This window comes from Polyodon spathula, chromosome 8 (assembly GCF_017654505.1).
Source record: "Polyodon spathula isolate WHYD16114869_AA chromosome 8, ASM1765450v1, whole genome shotgun sequence".
NCBI lineage: Eukaryota > Metazoa > Chordata > Actinopteri > Acipenseriformes > Polyodontidae > Polyodon > Polyodon spathula.
The window spans coordinates 27,299,905-27,315,865 of record NC_054541.1 but is presented as its reverse complement, the minus strand read 5'-3'; the positions used below and the strand labels follow the sequence as shown (position 1 = coordinate 27,315,865).

Genomic DNA, 15,961 nt, shown 5'->3' with positions numbered 1-15,961 from the left:
ATGCCCCCCCTCCCCCATACAGTATATCCCCATTGCTCGGTATATGCATACCCAGCAGGGGATAACGCAGCTACACAGCTTATCATATTTGCTGAAATAAACAAAATAAATAAATAAAATAAAACATACCTGCTCTTCTGCACGGGAGAGTTTGAGCTGCAGGTCAGTCATCTGCTGCTCCTTGTCCTTCAGCTTCTCTCCAGAGAGCTGTCTCTGCTCCTTCAAGCGGCCCTGAACCTCCCCAAGCTGCCGCTCCGTCTCCAGCAGTTTAGAGTGCAGCTGCAAGAGACAGGTGAATACATGACCTGAAGTGCCTGGTACTGAAATAAGCAGGCCAAGTCCATTTACTTAATGTAAACCGCAATGCCGCCAACTTTCCAGTCCTGTCACAAAGGCTATAAGCATGTACTCACTTGGCCAGCATAATGATACATGGGTCAAATAACTGCAGTCAAAATAGCTCTTGTAGGAAGAAAAGGGAGAACAGAATAAAAAACTAATTGGTACCATGCATTTGTGATAATAAAGGTGGCTATTTTTGTGCATTTCTCTGTCTTTAGAATTCATGTCTTTCAAAGTTTTGCTTTGCCTTGCTAATTTAGGTCTTCCTAATCTCTGGAACAACACTGTCAATGAGAATACTTGTTTTTAGCACAGATTACTGACTGATCCCAAGTACTAATGAATTTTCTCTCCGGATTCCAACCTGTTAAGCAGATTTCAGCTGTTATATAATAGATCCTTGAAGACTTCCATTTGGACTACAGTCAATGCTTTATATCAAAACAGGCGTGCCACAAACTGGACTCCCACCTGGTTGATCTCGTTCTGCTGCTGCAGACCTTGCTGCTCCTTCTCCTCTCTCTGCTGCTGGACCTGTTTGAACTCTGCTTTTAGTTGCTGGTGCCTGACCTCCACCTCTGAAAGCTCGCCCTTCAGCTTCTGGCTGGCCTCCCCCCTCTCGCTCAGCTCAATCTGCACTCTCTGGAGGGAGGTCTCCATCGATGAGGCCTGCGCCTGCAACTGCTGGCAGTCTAGCTCCTTCTGCTGCAGGCTGGCCTGTAGGTCCTTCTTACTCGTCACCTCCTCATTTAGGCGCTTCTCCAATTCCTCACACTCTTTCCCCTTCTTTGACAGCTTTTCTGAGAAACTCTTAAAAAAAAAAAAAAAAAAAAACACTTCTTGATACAATCTATGTTTCAGGAGCTGCTCTTCTGATCTAGTTACATGCTACAGATATAATCTGCAACATAATAAACTTCACTTTTATTTTATATCACGCCTTTAAAAGCAATCATCTCAAAACACTTTACAAGACAAACACAAATCAGACAGACACTGTGTGGAGCTCGCTGGTCTTTTGTACATAAAGATGGAGACTGTGGAGCCTCTATCTGATCTGATCATTTAAAAGTTCATTAACTCAACCATATGCACCCGGGAATAAAAGTTTATTTTTTTCTGTTTTGTTCTAAATTTATAACCATGTTAATTTTTTGGACTAGTAAATTTACATCAGGACTAGCAAGTTTCAAAAGGTACTAGTCCTTTGGACTAGTACCACAATTTTGTTAGTTTCTAACCTTGCTGAAAGTATATGTTCAAAGGTATTTACAGTTCCAAAAAGTTAATCTAGACAGACACAGGGCAGTCAGGATTTATTAGGTTAACTAAATGAAGTCTGTTCTAGCGGATTACGAGGTCACTTAACAACAGTAAAAGTGACAAAGCTTTGTCCAAGTCCATAGCTGACCCATTATTTTATTACTGCAGCTTTCAGTCATAGCTTTACTGATTGATTTCCTTGTATTAGAGGAGGGAGAATCTATAACGGGATTACAGTTTTTTTTTTTTTTTTTTTTAAATCAACTTTCTCCAACAAATGTTGCATGCAGTGCGCCAGAGTGAGGGCTCAGTTCTAATCCATCCTCAAGCAAGGAAGATGATTCAGACACCAGGCTTTCTGCCCTCCTCTGGCTCAAATATGTTTCCACATTTGCTTGGCTTCTCAAGTCAATATGTCATGAAGAAACATATGGCACTAAACATGAAACCCACTAACACCATTCCTTAACCACGGCTCAAAACAAAGATACAGAGGTACTGACACAATATATTAAGAGGGGGGTATAGAGATATTTATATATATTTAGCTTCCATGATGAAGTCACCCAAGATAGGTGTTTACAAGTGTTGACTCCATGCTGTTTAATTACAGGCCGTCAGTAACACTGTAATGCCACGATCCCTATTAACCACTTCAACCCCAAACAGATCCTAAAACCAAGCAGCTAAGATCATACTGCAAGAATTGAACAAGCATGCACAAAGCAGAAGCTGCTTCAGTGTTTTCCTGCATCGCTCTTGTCTTCAAACACACGACTTCTGGAAGGGGATATAGTGAAGGCGGTTTTATGTATGTGCCACACTTCACACATTTTTCCATATATCTAACTGCTGGTCATGAAACTTGGTATTAATATTAGTTGGCAGTTATTGAGAATATCAGATTCTGGAGAATACTGTCTGTTCAGACATCCATCCATCTATATACCACATTTCCACATATATATATACACACACACACACATACATACATACATACATACATATATATGTACATATATATATATATATATATAATATACATATACATATATATATATATATATTATATATATATATTATATATATATATATATATATATATATATATATATATATATATATAGTGAATTGCTCATCAAATTGTGATTAAACATTTATTTGCTAATTCTTATAATATTATGTACCTACTGCTGATATGTCTCAATCGTCAACTTTATCATACGGACTGCTTTAAGTTTGAATTTACAGTCGTGGTGGGGGAGGTCTGTTACTGACATACTTGTTTAAATTGGTATTATTTCATTATTGAAATTACCTCTGGGGGTTGGTATAGTTCAACTCGTTCCCACATTTTCCTCTAGTCTACAGCGAACAGTTGCGAGTCTCGCAAGACGGCAGTCATATTCATAATGAAGTGTGAAAATATAACTTAATTGCAATTTATAAAAAAAGTAGCACCAATTAGTTAATAATGTATTTTAAGCAACTTCCCCAGCTACTATTATTCTTCCTACCACTTAGAGAGTAGTTGGGGGTTTTATGTTTTTCTGCACACTCAAGTGCATCTCTTCATTCAGTATGTGGGCTGCACTAAACCAGGGAAGAGTAGCAAAAGGGCTTTTAAAATGCTAGCTTACACCTTTAAAGGCATCTATCTACATGACTGCAGATACAACATTTTGAAACCGTAAATCATGTAAGTGCACATTTCTGATGTAAATTAGGCTAAATAATTTCCTAAGTTTCATCACTAATAGATACACACAATATCAATTAATATATTGATCTACTGTAGCTGTGCCTCTATCCATATCTATCTATAAGTTGAAAATGCCAATATGGGTTTAGTCATGACTAGATATTCAAAACAGGAAAAAAGGTGCTGCTATTAAAGAACAGCTAACAAGCGGATTGAGCAACAAATCATACATTCAGAAAGGACAATCAACATGGCTATTGTTTCTTGGCTGGCCTTACTGAATGGATTTGTTAGGTATGCATATGTAAACTTATTAACACACGTCCTAGCAAAATCATTTAGGGGTGGTTTGTGAACAGACTATTAGTTGTGGAGTTAACTTTTAGCTCTGTCTGTCAGGCGGAATATGTCAGTTTTAAATATCAGCCTACACAACAACGTTGCCATTACTGTGGTTTTCCAAAAAGATTGATCACATAATTCTACATACATAAATTACAAAATCTCACTGAACGTTTTTTGGGAAAGGTACTGCCCAAGCAAAAATGCAAGTCTAATCTGTTAATGCCTTTTTTTCTCCTTGTCCCCCTCACCTGGTTTTGCTGCTCCAGTACATTCAGAGAGCTCTGGAGTTTCTGCAGCTCCTTGGTATAAACTGCAACTTCCTGAGGACCTTTTGCCAGCTCAGCTCTTAACTGGGATATTGTTTTCTAGATAGAAACCAAAAGTGTGTTAATTATATTAATCAAGGAAAGGATAAGTGGTCACAGTATAGAATCGGGTTACAATTCTAAGGAACCAGGTTGAAATCATTATACCAACATACAGCTACAGCCAGTAGTTTTGCAACCCCCTAGAATTTTAGGATTGAGTCAATAAAAAATAAAAAAAAAAAAAAAAAAAAAAAAAAAAACACAAAAAAAAAAAAAAAAAAAACACAAAACTATATGAACATAAAAAAATGTAAGACTGATGCAAAATGTGTTAGTGTTAATAATGAATGTTCGTTCTGTCGGTACACACTAACTTAAAGGCTACCAGGAGATCACCTGGACTGTGTTCTACTAGCTGCCACCCTTCTGAAGACACATATTCTGGATGTTAGATTAAAAGGAGGGTTTAAGAATAAATATATGCCTACTTCATCATTAAATGGTAACAGAACACCTGGTGTTTCTTGTGTTGTACATATTACAACAATTTATCTTTCAATATAATCCAGATTATTTTTTTAATTGTATTTCTTTAATATTTTTATCCACACATCATAGGCCATAAATCAGATGGAGAATAAAACAGTGAAATTCCTTCAAATCTTACACAGGAGCTTTTGTGAAGAAAGAGAGGATTGGTAACATGAGCATCAGTGTATACAGATCAAGCGCCCTACTAAAATAATGCTGATGAGTGAAAATACTCAATAGCAAGGACGGCAATAACATGCCCCAAGACAAAGACAGTCCTCAAACAATCCTGCACACATTTAACACAAATCAAACAGAAGAGCACTGGAGGCTCTCAAGACTAGCAAATCCCCTGGTCCTGTCTTTGGTGTCAGGAGGCTGTGTGGTCCTGTGGTTTAAAAAAAAAAAAGGGCATGTAACCAGGAGGTCCCCAGTTCAAATCCCTCACTGACTCACTATGTGACCTTGAGCAATGACTTAGCCTTGTGCTCCGTCTTTCGGGTGAGATGTTGCTCTAAGTGACTCAGCAGCTGATGCATAGTTCACACACCCTAGTCTCTGTAAGTCGCCTTGTTTAAAGGTGTCTGCTAAATAAGCAAATAACAACAACAACAACAATAATAATAATAATAATAATATTGGGGGACATATGTTGTGTTCAGCATATCCAAATGAACAGCATAACAGTGTCTGTATAGTGAGGGAATACTGAATTTGTATTTAAAAAGGGAGATGCGGCAGAACCAGAAAAGAAAAAAAAAACATTAACCCTTTTGTGCATCTTTTTAGCTGTTGCTGTTTTAATCATAGTGGACAACATCAGATCACCAAGACGGCCCACCTAATGTGATAACTGCCAAATTAATTAATTAATTAATTTTTTGCGTAAAAAAATTAAGGAATGCCAAAAATGTAGATTTGGGGTACCCCACTACGCTGTAACAATAACTGTCTACATGTACATCATCTGAAGAGGATATGATTATGTTTTCAGAGATGTCAAGATATTCAGTACGGGATAAATGGGGAAACAAAAGTCCCATCCATAGTTCTGCATTTATCCATCTGTCCCATACTTATTGAAATATGTTATACATCTAGGGCTATAAGAAGGGTACATTTGGACCTTTGAAGATTCGGAAAAAATTACAGAAGGAAGGTTCAAACCTTCAATGATATTAATTTGCATGATTTACTGGTGACATCACCATAGCTACTTGTTTATATTTGATTGAAAATCCTATTTTACAGGTAATCCATAAAAATGGGAGATTCACATGTAGTTTAAAAATATGTTATATAGAACAGTAATCACGTTGTTTACTTGCACGTAATTGATGTTAGTTGCGATATATACAGTAACCGATATTAACAGTCACCATCCCAAGCAGGTTATCAGTCACATTTTACTACTACTAAATATATTAATAATAACAATAATACGAACTTACGCTTGTCAAGTGACCCTAGAGAGTGGTTATGCCTCCAGGATAAGAGTCGTTTGCACAGTTTGTGTTCAACTTTTTTTTTTTTTTTTTTGGTCGCCTGGGCATTTAACAAGAAAATCCCAAACAGCAGAGGGGTTTCGAGAGATTTCTTTCAATTCAGTTTACGCTATACAATGCTTTGCTGTTGAGATGGAGAATGAGGAAATTAAAGGTTTGCTCTAGATAACCCAAACTGGAGGGGGGAGGGGCGGCACCATATAGAATTGCAAAGTATGATTTGGTAGTGGATTTTAATACAATGACTTTTGTTTACATAATATGCATTCTACAAATCAAAAGATTAAATGTTGCATGCGAGTGGCTTATAGCATTCACACATTGTCAAACGGTTTCTGTTAACAGGAAGAAGAAAAAAAAAAACAAACATACAGAGCGTGAATGCAACTTGACGAACCTTCGAAAGTTTAAAACTACCTTCAAATTCCTGGCTAGTGAATGAACCTTCGAACACAGCCCTATATACATTTCATAATACAGTGGGTTTCAAGGAGTAAGATACAAGTTAACTGAACTGAGTAAACCACAGGTTGTTTATTACAGCTATCTTTCTGTATATAATGGTGTATCAAATGCTGTTGCTATAAGCTGACTTGGGACCAGAGTGCATCACAAAAGTAAAATAAAAAAAGGCATTTGTTAATTTACAGATAATTATGCCTAGAGACAGGTTGCAGTTACAGTGTTACCTCTGAGGTTGTGAAATCAGCCTGCAGCTGCTTGTACTGATTCTTGAGCCTCTCAGATTCCTCCTCGCTCTCCCGGGTCATCTGGTCCATCACAGTCTGGACCTGAATCAGCTCCTTCTTGAGAACCTCAACATCTTCCACACCAGGCCGCTGAAGCTGTTGAAGTCACAGGAAATGATGATGATGACTATTATTATTATTATTATTATTATTATTATTATTTAGAATCACAGCTTGAATTTAAATCACAGCTTGACATACAAGGGCTGTACTAAGCCATGATTACATTATTTCAAGCATGGTCCACTAAGTTAAAAATTGACAAAATGGCCTTTTTTTCGTTTGATACCAATTAGCTTCCTTGTTGTACACCTGGATACCAACAGAACAGAAATAATACATACAACATACAAGTAACAGTAATGCTAAGCTTGTGCACAACTATTTTGTACATACAGATTTGCCTCCTAAGAAGATTTTTAGGCTGAACTATTAGGCTTAATATTAAAAGGACACTTTGAATTTACTAAATATAAAGTTTACATGTTACAGCTCTCACTCTATTCTTTCTTGCTGCAAATTCAATAATGGCATTATTCATAAAATAATTCACTATCATTAGAACAAATACATTGGAATGGAAGTAATTAAACTCCTGCCAAAAGCCAATCTGGATTTACAGAATTAATTAGCATCCTGAACTGTTGAAACAGAAAATGCATCTTTCATACAAGGTGTAAAAAGGCACTGACAATTTTTATATGAAGGATATGAACACATACAAATCCCCACAACAGAACAGCAAACACAAAGCTACAGCATCAGTATAATTAAAAAATCAAATCAGAGATGGGTGCTTCCATACATCTCTGCAGTAGTTTCTGAGAATCTCAAGAGCTCAGGAATGCACCACTACACTGCCGATTTCAAGAACTCAAGAATGTACCACTACACGCAGATTTCATCCCTGTCAGATAAGCAGATCTCTAGGTATGCTAAACTGGAATCATTTAAATAATTAGACCTAAAAACTATTCTTAAAGCATAGATGGCATACCTAAACCAGTATAAAGTAATGCACTGCACTAATTAGACTGATCTGTGTCAACTGAACATTCTGGCAAGCTTTTTGTACGGCAAGTTAGCGGGATGCAATAAACTTTAAGAGAAAATTACAGCTCGAGAGAAAGAGTGTTTGTTTGTGTTTTAAGCACAACCCCACAATAGCATTAAAATCTGGGATCTATCTAAAAACATTAAATCATTTCTGATGCCATTGTATATAATGCCAAAATGTGTCAAACTGACGAACGGACTGGCAGACAGAGGAACCACCCTCTAGCTCAGTTCAGCAGGGGATAACAATAAAGTATAGACTAATACAGTTTGTCTGAAAACCCAGTTTTTTTTTTTTACAATCCTATTTTAAATATCACAAGAGTTATTTTGGGCTGTATCAATGGAATGTTAATAGCATACCACTGCAAATGCCCCTGCAAGGTTTATTCAAATCCTGACAAGCTGTCCTCACCAAACTCAAAAATTAAGGCAGCATGACCTAGATTCTCATACTGTAAAGAGCAAGTTGTAATATATACTCATAACAAATTGCATCACCAATGGAAAATCAGTTCTCAAGAGAGACTAAGTTAACACTTAGATTGCCCCATCAGACAACAGCTACAGAAAGAAACAATACCAGCTCAGTATTGAGGTTCTCTTTCTCTGTTCTCTCATTCTGAAGATCCTGCAATAGGCTCTTCACTCTTTGCTCTCCAACCTCTCGCAGACTCTTCTCCTCGTCATACTTAGACTTGATATCTATAACCAACAAATACAATTAACTTCATGCAATGCCACATCATCCACATAACAAGCATCAGATTAATTGTTTGAAGGAGCTGCGAAAGTCATGGTACTTGCCTACTATCTCAGTTGCCAGCTGTGCCGCTTTTTGCTCAAACAAATCCTTCACCTGCTTGATGTTGAACTTTTCTGTTTCAGCTTCTTGCAGCTTGAGTTCTAAAGACTGCAGTTCTGAAAAAGAAATGTTTGTCACAAGAAATATAACCACTATTAAAATAATATTAGGGTGGTACTGTATCCCAAGCAGAGAGATACACGTATAGAAGATTGTGTAATTTTTGGATTACTGTCATATTACAGGATAAATTATTGACAAACATACAAAGAGGTGTGTCGCTATCCTAAAATCTTTGAATTTGCTCAACAATATTTCCTATATATAGTTTGGGTCAATTTTCTGTATAACGTGTTACAGTCATATAAGCAGCACCCACAAGTGATGATAAAGAGCAGGCTAGTTCAGACAACAAAAACGGCTAATGAATAGAAAAATAAAAAGTACATCAGTGGAAATGCAAGTGCTTAATTTGGCTTTACAAACTTCCCTACCACCCTGCTGTAATGCTGCAGTTTCACAATTAGATAAATGAGTTGGGTGACTACAACTCTGTTTGCAAGTCCAGAGCGGCAATTTGTATTTACAGTAGAACCTTAGGTTTGAATTGTTCATAACTCTGAAAACTGAATTTTTATTTTTTTTTATTTTTTTTTTTTTTTTAAATGTGGACACCTGCTATCTACAGAATCAATCTGGCAAATAACACAAGGATACAGTACAGTAATACAATACTCATACTGTTATGGTTCTAAAGCCTTTAAAACAGTATTATAAAATGGGAAAAAGGCTACATTTAAGTTACCACTGAAATCGTAACTTTAGCAAACACACATATTTAAACGTCCATGAAACCTGGGTTAACGTAGTGCTTGTTTTTAAACAAAAGGCATTTGTGTAGCTCCTTTGGCTTAGAAAAAAAAAAAAAAGGTGCTTTGTTTAACCCTTTGCAGTCCTATGTCAGACCAGGTCCAAGATTACAATTTTCCCTTTTTAATCAAATGTCGGACCCTGTCCGACATCATAAAAAAGACATAAAGCACAGGTCTCTAGTTGCTTTTTCTCCGGAAAAAGCAGAGAAAACCTTTCAATGGCCGAATTAAACCAAAAAAAAAAAAAAAAAAAGGGGGGGGGGGGGGGGGGGGGGTGTATCTCATAGCCCCATGTATTACGGAGATAACACGGAAATAAAGGAGGTAGCTGCTTCTGAATCCAGAGCTCAAAGAATATCACAAACATTTACAGAGCTTTTTGGAGATGTTATAGTAATAAAATAATGACTTGGATAGCATTACAGGAGTTTGGTGATAAAACGAGTAATCAGGAGAGGATTTATCAGTATGCACATCTATACAGAGATATGTGAAAAATACAGTGAACAAGGGGTGGGGTGGGGACCTGGAGCGCCTGACAAGCGCTGAACAAATGGACTGCCAAGCGTTATAACTAAAATGTTCCTAGTGAAACTGCCTGTACTTGCTTTGTAATCTGCCTCACCTTTCTGGATACATTTGCATTCTCTGTGACCAGCACGCCACTTACAGGAGTGCCTATCTGGTTGCATGACTGCAACTTCCAGATGAAAGTGGGGTGTTCGGTAGACCGTTCAGCTCATAAATCTGGTGTTCATAACTATCTTCATAAATTAATTTACCTGTTGATCCCTCGGTGTTCCCATCAGTCTGAGGACTCTAAAACAAAAGTTGCACACTAATGTTAAAAACAATCACATACATACTTCTCCAAAACAATGTAATTCTATATCACTGTATTCAACTGTAGTGGTCTCCGCTTTAACATGATTTATGTTCTTTAAATCCCTGATTTTAAGCATTTTAAAAGGAATTACTTGCTTCAGCTGCCCTTGTACTTTTTCCAGCTCTTTTTTCAGCTCCTCTGAAAACCAGCGCTCCTCCTGTTAATGAAACGATTACAAGGAACATGACTCCTACTTTCACTTGAAGAGATGACCTTTGAGGTCTTGGAAACCTGTGATTAATTATTGTTCAGTTAGTCCAATAAAAGGCATCAAATCTCCTTCTCTTTATTCACGGATCAGTATAAAATACTACTTTTTAAAAGACAGTGGGCCCTACAACTGTGCATATTGCTATGCTAAAAAAGCACTGGCAATTCCATGATGCATTATGTGGAAACTAAAAATCATGGGTTTCCATCTGAAACATTTGTAGCAATTAAACAAAACCAATACAGAATTAGAATTTAAACCTTAAGTGAGGCTTGAAGATCTTGCACTTCTTGCTGAAGGAATGTTAGATTATCCCTATGTACAGTAGAAAGGAAAAAGCAGGATTAAAATCAGACAATATTAAAATGGATTAAAATGAGATAGAAGTATCTTGCTGATTACTATATTTTATTACCTATCAATTGATCACTGATATAGTTATGGAAAAACTCTCAAATGAATCTCTGCTGTTATGCATCAATTATGCATCATACTGTAGCTCAGTTCCTACCTACTGCAGTTGAAATTCAAACCATCACACAGCTACTATGGTATACTTGGAAACAAACAGATTCTAATCGCTTCTCACCTTCCTGGGGACTGGTTGTTCGACCCTCTATGAACAGACTGGCCGCTGGATTCATGAAATGCTTCATAGTGCTTGAACAGCTCTTCTGCAGAGGCATGAGCCTTCATACATTGTGGACAAATAAAACCCTGTGGGGTAGAAGGCCACAGTGTTAAAGGGAATTGGAACCAAGGACAGGCAGTTTTATCAGGTTCAGGCTTTTCTTAGAAAACCAGCCATATTATGGAGACATACACCTCTGCTAAGTTTCAAAAGTCTCAACTTCTACAACTTTGACCATCAGCCTAATTCTGCACAAATGAACAACCTAGTGCTTGGACAAATACCTGAATATTCAAACAAACATTTCTTTATAAGTATTCGAAGACAAAAAAAATATTCGAACACTTGTTTGAATCTGGAATGGCTATCCGAACATAAAAATTCCATGTTTGTCCCAGCACTAGAATAACCCAGACTGAGACAAAAAAAAAAGTGCCGCCCTCCTACTACAGTCATTTATGAGGACAGACATGTATCTTCCAACCAGCCAATAAGGAATTCAGAAGCACATCTAACCAGTGAACAGGGAATAATGAGTCATATCTATTTACCTTCTAAGCAGACACTTGGGAATGCCATTTAACCCACAAGCCAAGGAGGACCACTGTAACCAACCTACATTAGCAGCCAAATAAACTAACTGAAGAAATGAAAAGGACATCACTGCCTGTGATTTAATCATTGTAATCATTGTGATTTAACAGGGTTATTTCTGAAACTGATCGTTTCTGACATCCCTTCCAAATCTACATGTTCTCACTGTACAGGAGTGTTTCCTCTTAGATTATATTAACAATCTGATTGTGTGGTTGTAAAATGTTGTATTATTTATTTAATTAGAAACTAACCCATTTAACACTAACCCTGACAACCCCTGCAGTTTTTGTCTACAATATTGCTGTTAAACAGGCCGCTTAAAAATGACTAGACCAACAGAGCACTATGCTGTGGATACTTAGGGGACAGTAATTGACTGTACTGATTACCATGTATACAGGTAATCTCATTCATAGGCATTTTTTTTTTTTTTTTTAAATCATACAAAATAACAACATTCATTTCAAATAACGAAACTTTCAATTCAAATACACAAAGTAAGATTACGGAGGGCATGTACAGCACATGCTGAGCCTTCCAAAAAGAAGCTAATCCCTGTTAAAACAAATAAATCTTCATGGACAGATATGTACCATTAATGTATACTGTATTGACTAAAACAAACAAACAAACAACACATTTACATGCAAGGAAGTAAAATGAGCAGCACCGAAAAACACAAAGAGCATGTCTACTGTTGGGAAGCTCCACCACCCAATGCCTTTAACAAATAAAACACAGTGACCCACGGTAAAAGGCAGTGGATTTCGCTGCTCCTGTGGCTTTGTGTCTGCCTCCCCATGTTCACTCTGGTAATGGTCAAACAGGTCAGTAGACGTTTTGTAAGAACACATACAGACAGGACAGATGAACCCCTGCGGAACGGCAATGTAACGCAACAAAGCAGTGAATGAAAAATGTATGAAAGTAACAAATAAGTGAATGAGAGAATGGTAGCTGCAACAGAAATTAAAAGTGCAGGCAATACAGTTCATATGTTAGTCTAATTTCAGACCGTTTACTTTTATGTTAGAAAAGTTTTTTTTTTTTGTTTGTTTTAATAGTTCATGGTAAATTATCTTAAAATGGGGGTATTTAGGATTATATTTCGGCATTCCTATCCTTAGTAGTTTTGTTATTTTTTATTTTTTTTTTTTTTTTTAAAAGTACCAGATTACAAAAATGACAACTGACATTATAAAACTATCTTCATCACAGTTGTTCTTTCTTTGTAATTTGGCACTTAAGTCGCTAAAGGACAGATGCATCATAATTAAATGTACAGTAAAGCTAGGTAGTTGGCACTTTTTCAAATGTGTTTCCATGGTCAGACTATGCAGCATTCTGGAACACAGCTCTTTAGCAGAAAGAGCAGCATGTGCAACTAGTTTTGGTAATGCCAGACATAAAATTAATTGTTCACAGCTGTATCACTCCTTATCCTAACTAATTAAGTTGGTAAGCATGAGTAGGTAATCATCTCTATGAAATACACCGCGATGGTATTCTGTTATAGAAGGGAGTACAGGAAAAAGAAATATAAAATCAACTATGCATCCTGGTCAGGCTCTGCAGCCTTATTCTGTGCTTTACAATATGGTTTTCAGAACGCTCTACATCACTAGAGTAATGTACCTCAGAGGATTCTTCATGATTTACTTCTGCAGCAGCTGGCTGATCTGAGTCTGAGCTCTGGGAGTTGCCTTTCCCTGGTGTCTGGAAGAAAAACAAAATAAAGGGTGAACAAACTGAAGACAGTACAAAAAAAATCAACATAGGTCAGAAGCCTTTTGCCTACTTATGTTAGCAGTGCGCTTGGCAAAGGACAAGGATACGATCAGCATATTACAGATCAACATCTTAAAAATAAGTAGATAACCATGCTATGATGACCTCCTTCAGCCTGTAGAATAACAAACGCCATGCTTGATTAATTAAAACAGACTGCTTTTAACCGGTCAGCCCCATAAAACGTAGGTCACTGACCAACAATATGCAGTATGCCTGCCACCCGTGGTATTCACCCCCACAGGTAGAGGGGAATTTTTAATCAGGAGTAGACCTCGCCTGGCATAAATTGTATTGATAAGTATGATAGCCTCCAAGTCCTGATTTGAGCTCAGGTCATCAAAATACTTGACTGGTGCAAGCAGTTACTATACAATAATCTAATACGGAGGTGATAAAAGCATGGATAAGCCACTGCATCGATCTCAGAGAGAAACAAACTTACTCACAAAAGGGCTGTCTGCCACCAATCCGCCAGCTGCTTCAACCATCCAATTCCACATACCATGCTTAAAAAAGAAGCATGATGCAGCACACATTTTCATACAAGCAATTTTAACTGCAATTGGACAAGCAGTTCTGAGATATATGAAATGAGCAAAAATAAATTATGGAAAGAATCAGATACACAGAGAATCTGGCTTCCATATAGCTGTCAGAGGCTGCATAGGAATAGCTGTACCCCCCCCAAATCATATATGTAGTTACTGTACATTCCAGCCAATGGCAGATTTACAGTATGAACCAGCTTAGGCCTTAACCTGCATGGGAAAGTAAGTAGCTGAGCCTGAAGCTACAGCACTCTTCTAATAACCATGTGGTGAAGAGCCTAAAGCCAGAGTCCCCCCTGAACATTACGGTTCTTTGGTACATACAATTGCTTTCATCTCTGATGCAGGATATATGCTGTAGGCCATATGCAGCTAACTGTGTAGCTTACTGTTTTCCATAGGCAGTCATTATTCAAGAGCTCACAAATTACATTCATGCTTTCCTGACACATTGGATGGGCACTGCACATTTTGAATAGATTTAACTTTTACAATTATAGGCAAAGCAAGCTTGTTCTGATTTGCCTAATAAAGTGAACTTGGGCTAAACTATAAGGACAAAATGGTTGTGTAGGACACCACAGGATTAACGTCATCCTGCTGAGGAAATTGCACACTTAAAGTAACCAGAGATTCACTTTTTGAAGTTTCATATCGCCAAGCTCAGCGACAACCATTTTAAAACTGTTCAGTCACTTTAACGTTTTCAAATCCTGTAGTTAAAATACATACCTGTCATTAATATGTTGTTGTGTTACCCGTATAAAACTAGTAATGTGGTATTAACTAAAATCTAGTACTTACAATAGGACCTAGACAAGAATATAACGGACTAAAACAATGGGTACTAATTAACAAGTTATCTCTATCCAACCACGGCTAACTAAGTAAATCATGATTGAAAAGGCTGACGATTAACAAACATTATATTACCGTACCGGTACAAAATGTAGGAGGCACGCCCACTAACTGTATGACTCACTGCATTCACCACATAGTGTAATTGAGCCCACCCAAGACTTTCCAGTACTGTCTGGACATCCCCCAGTCACATCCCACAAAGCTTACAATCACTGTTACTTGCAAGCCTAACTACCCCGTGAATTGAAATACGATAGACCGCCTGCAAGCACTGACTGTTTAATAACAACAGAAAGGCCTACCCCATGGGTCCACGGCCTGCAAAGTGGGAAAGGATAGGCCTGTGTTACAGGGGTAATTCAGTCTGAGGCACACACAAGAGGCATCGTACACGCACATTTATTTTACAATTGTGCTAACGTTTGCCTTACCCGCTGCAAAATCCGTCTGAACATGGCGACGAAGTATCCCCTCCAGATGCAGAAAATGAAACTAAAAACAAAAACGGTATACCTTACGTTCCCCTGGAACACCTGACCAAGCCCGCTTGGTAAATGACAGCCCCAAAAATGCAGAAGACAAGGCTCAGAAAAGGGAATGAAAGAGGGCGGGACAAAAAGAGCGTTGGGTGGAGCCTTGGAAAGAAGTTGGAACTGGTGGGCGGGGTAACGTGTGGAGGAATAGAATGCAGGAGGCGGGAATATGAAATGACTGGCAGAAGGACCGGCATTTTCATTTGCGCAAGTTTCTGCCATGATTGACATGTTATATGTTCCTGCCATGAATGACATGTTATATGGTTATTGCTGGAAGTTAATTCGGAAAGTTAAGCGAAAGGAATGACTGAAGGACATATATATATATATATATATATATATATATACTATATATATATATATATATATATATATATATATATATGGAAACAGAAAGTTGATTTCTAGGAGTATAAACCTCA

General features: G+C 37.5%; 1 protein-coding gene across 2 annotated transcripts in view; it reads right to left on the bottom strand.

Annotated features, from left to right (window-relative positions):
* The window catches only part of LOC121319703 (early endosome antigen 1-like), a 35,043-nt gene extending 19,437 nt beyond the window's left edge, over positions 1 to 15,606 (bottom strand). Inside the window, exons 1-13 of one of the 2 annotated variants that reach the window (XM_041257396.1) lie at positions 15,435 to 15,606; positions 13,439 to 13,519; positions 12,553 to 12,678; positions 11,165 to 11,292; positions 10,836 to 10,890; positions 10,456 to 10,521; positions 10,261 to 10,297; positions 8,609 to 8,722; positions 8,385 to 8,506; positions 6,686 to 6,841; positions 3,901 to 4,017; positions 814 to 1,152; positions 130 to 279 (exon numbers count right to left, since the gene is read on the bottom strand). In XM_041257396.1, the coding sequence (XP_041113330.1) occupies positions 130 to 279; positions 814 to 1,152; positions 3,901 to 4,017; positions 6,686 to 6,841; positions 8,385 to 8,506; positions 8,609 to 8,722; positions 10,261 to 10,297; positions 10,456 to 10,521; positions 10,836 to 10,890; positions 11,165 to 11,292; positions 12,553 to 12,678; positions 13,439 to 13,519; positions 15,435 to 15,458 (1,515 nt within the window). In that variant the 5' untranslated portion in view covers positions 15,459 to 15,606. The remainder of the gene's footprint in view (positions 1 to 129; positions 280 to 813; positions 1,153 to 3,900; positions 4,018 to 6,685; positions 6,842 to 8,384; positions 8,507 to 8,608; positions 8,723 to 10,260; positions 10,298 to 10,455; positions 10,522 to 10,835; positions 10,891 to 11,164; positions 11,293 to 12,552; positions 12,679 to 13,438; positions 13,520 to 15,434) is intronic. The other variant, XM_041257397.1, reaches the window with a different exon arrangement.
* Positions 15,607 to 15,961: the final 355 nt, after the last annotated feature.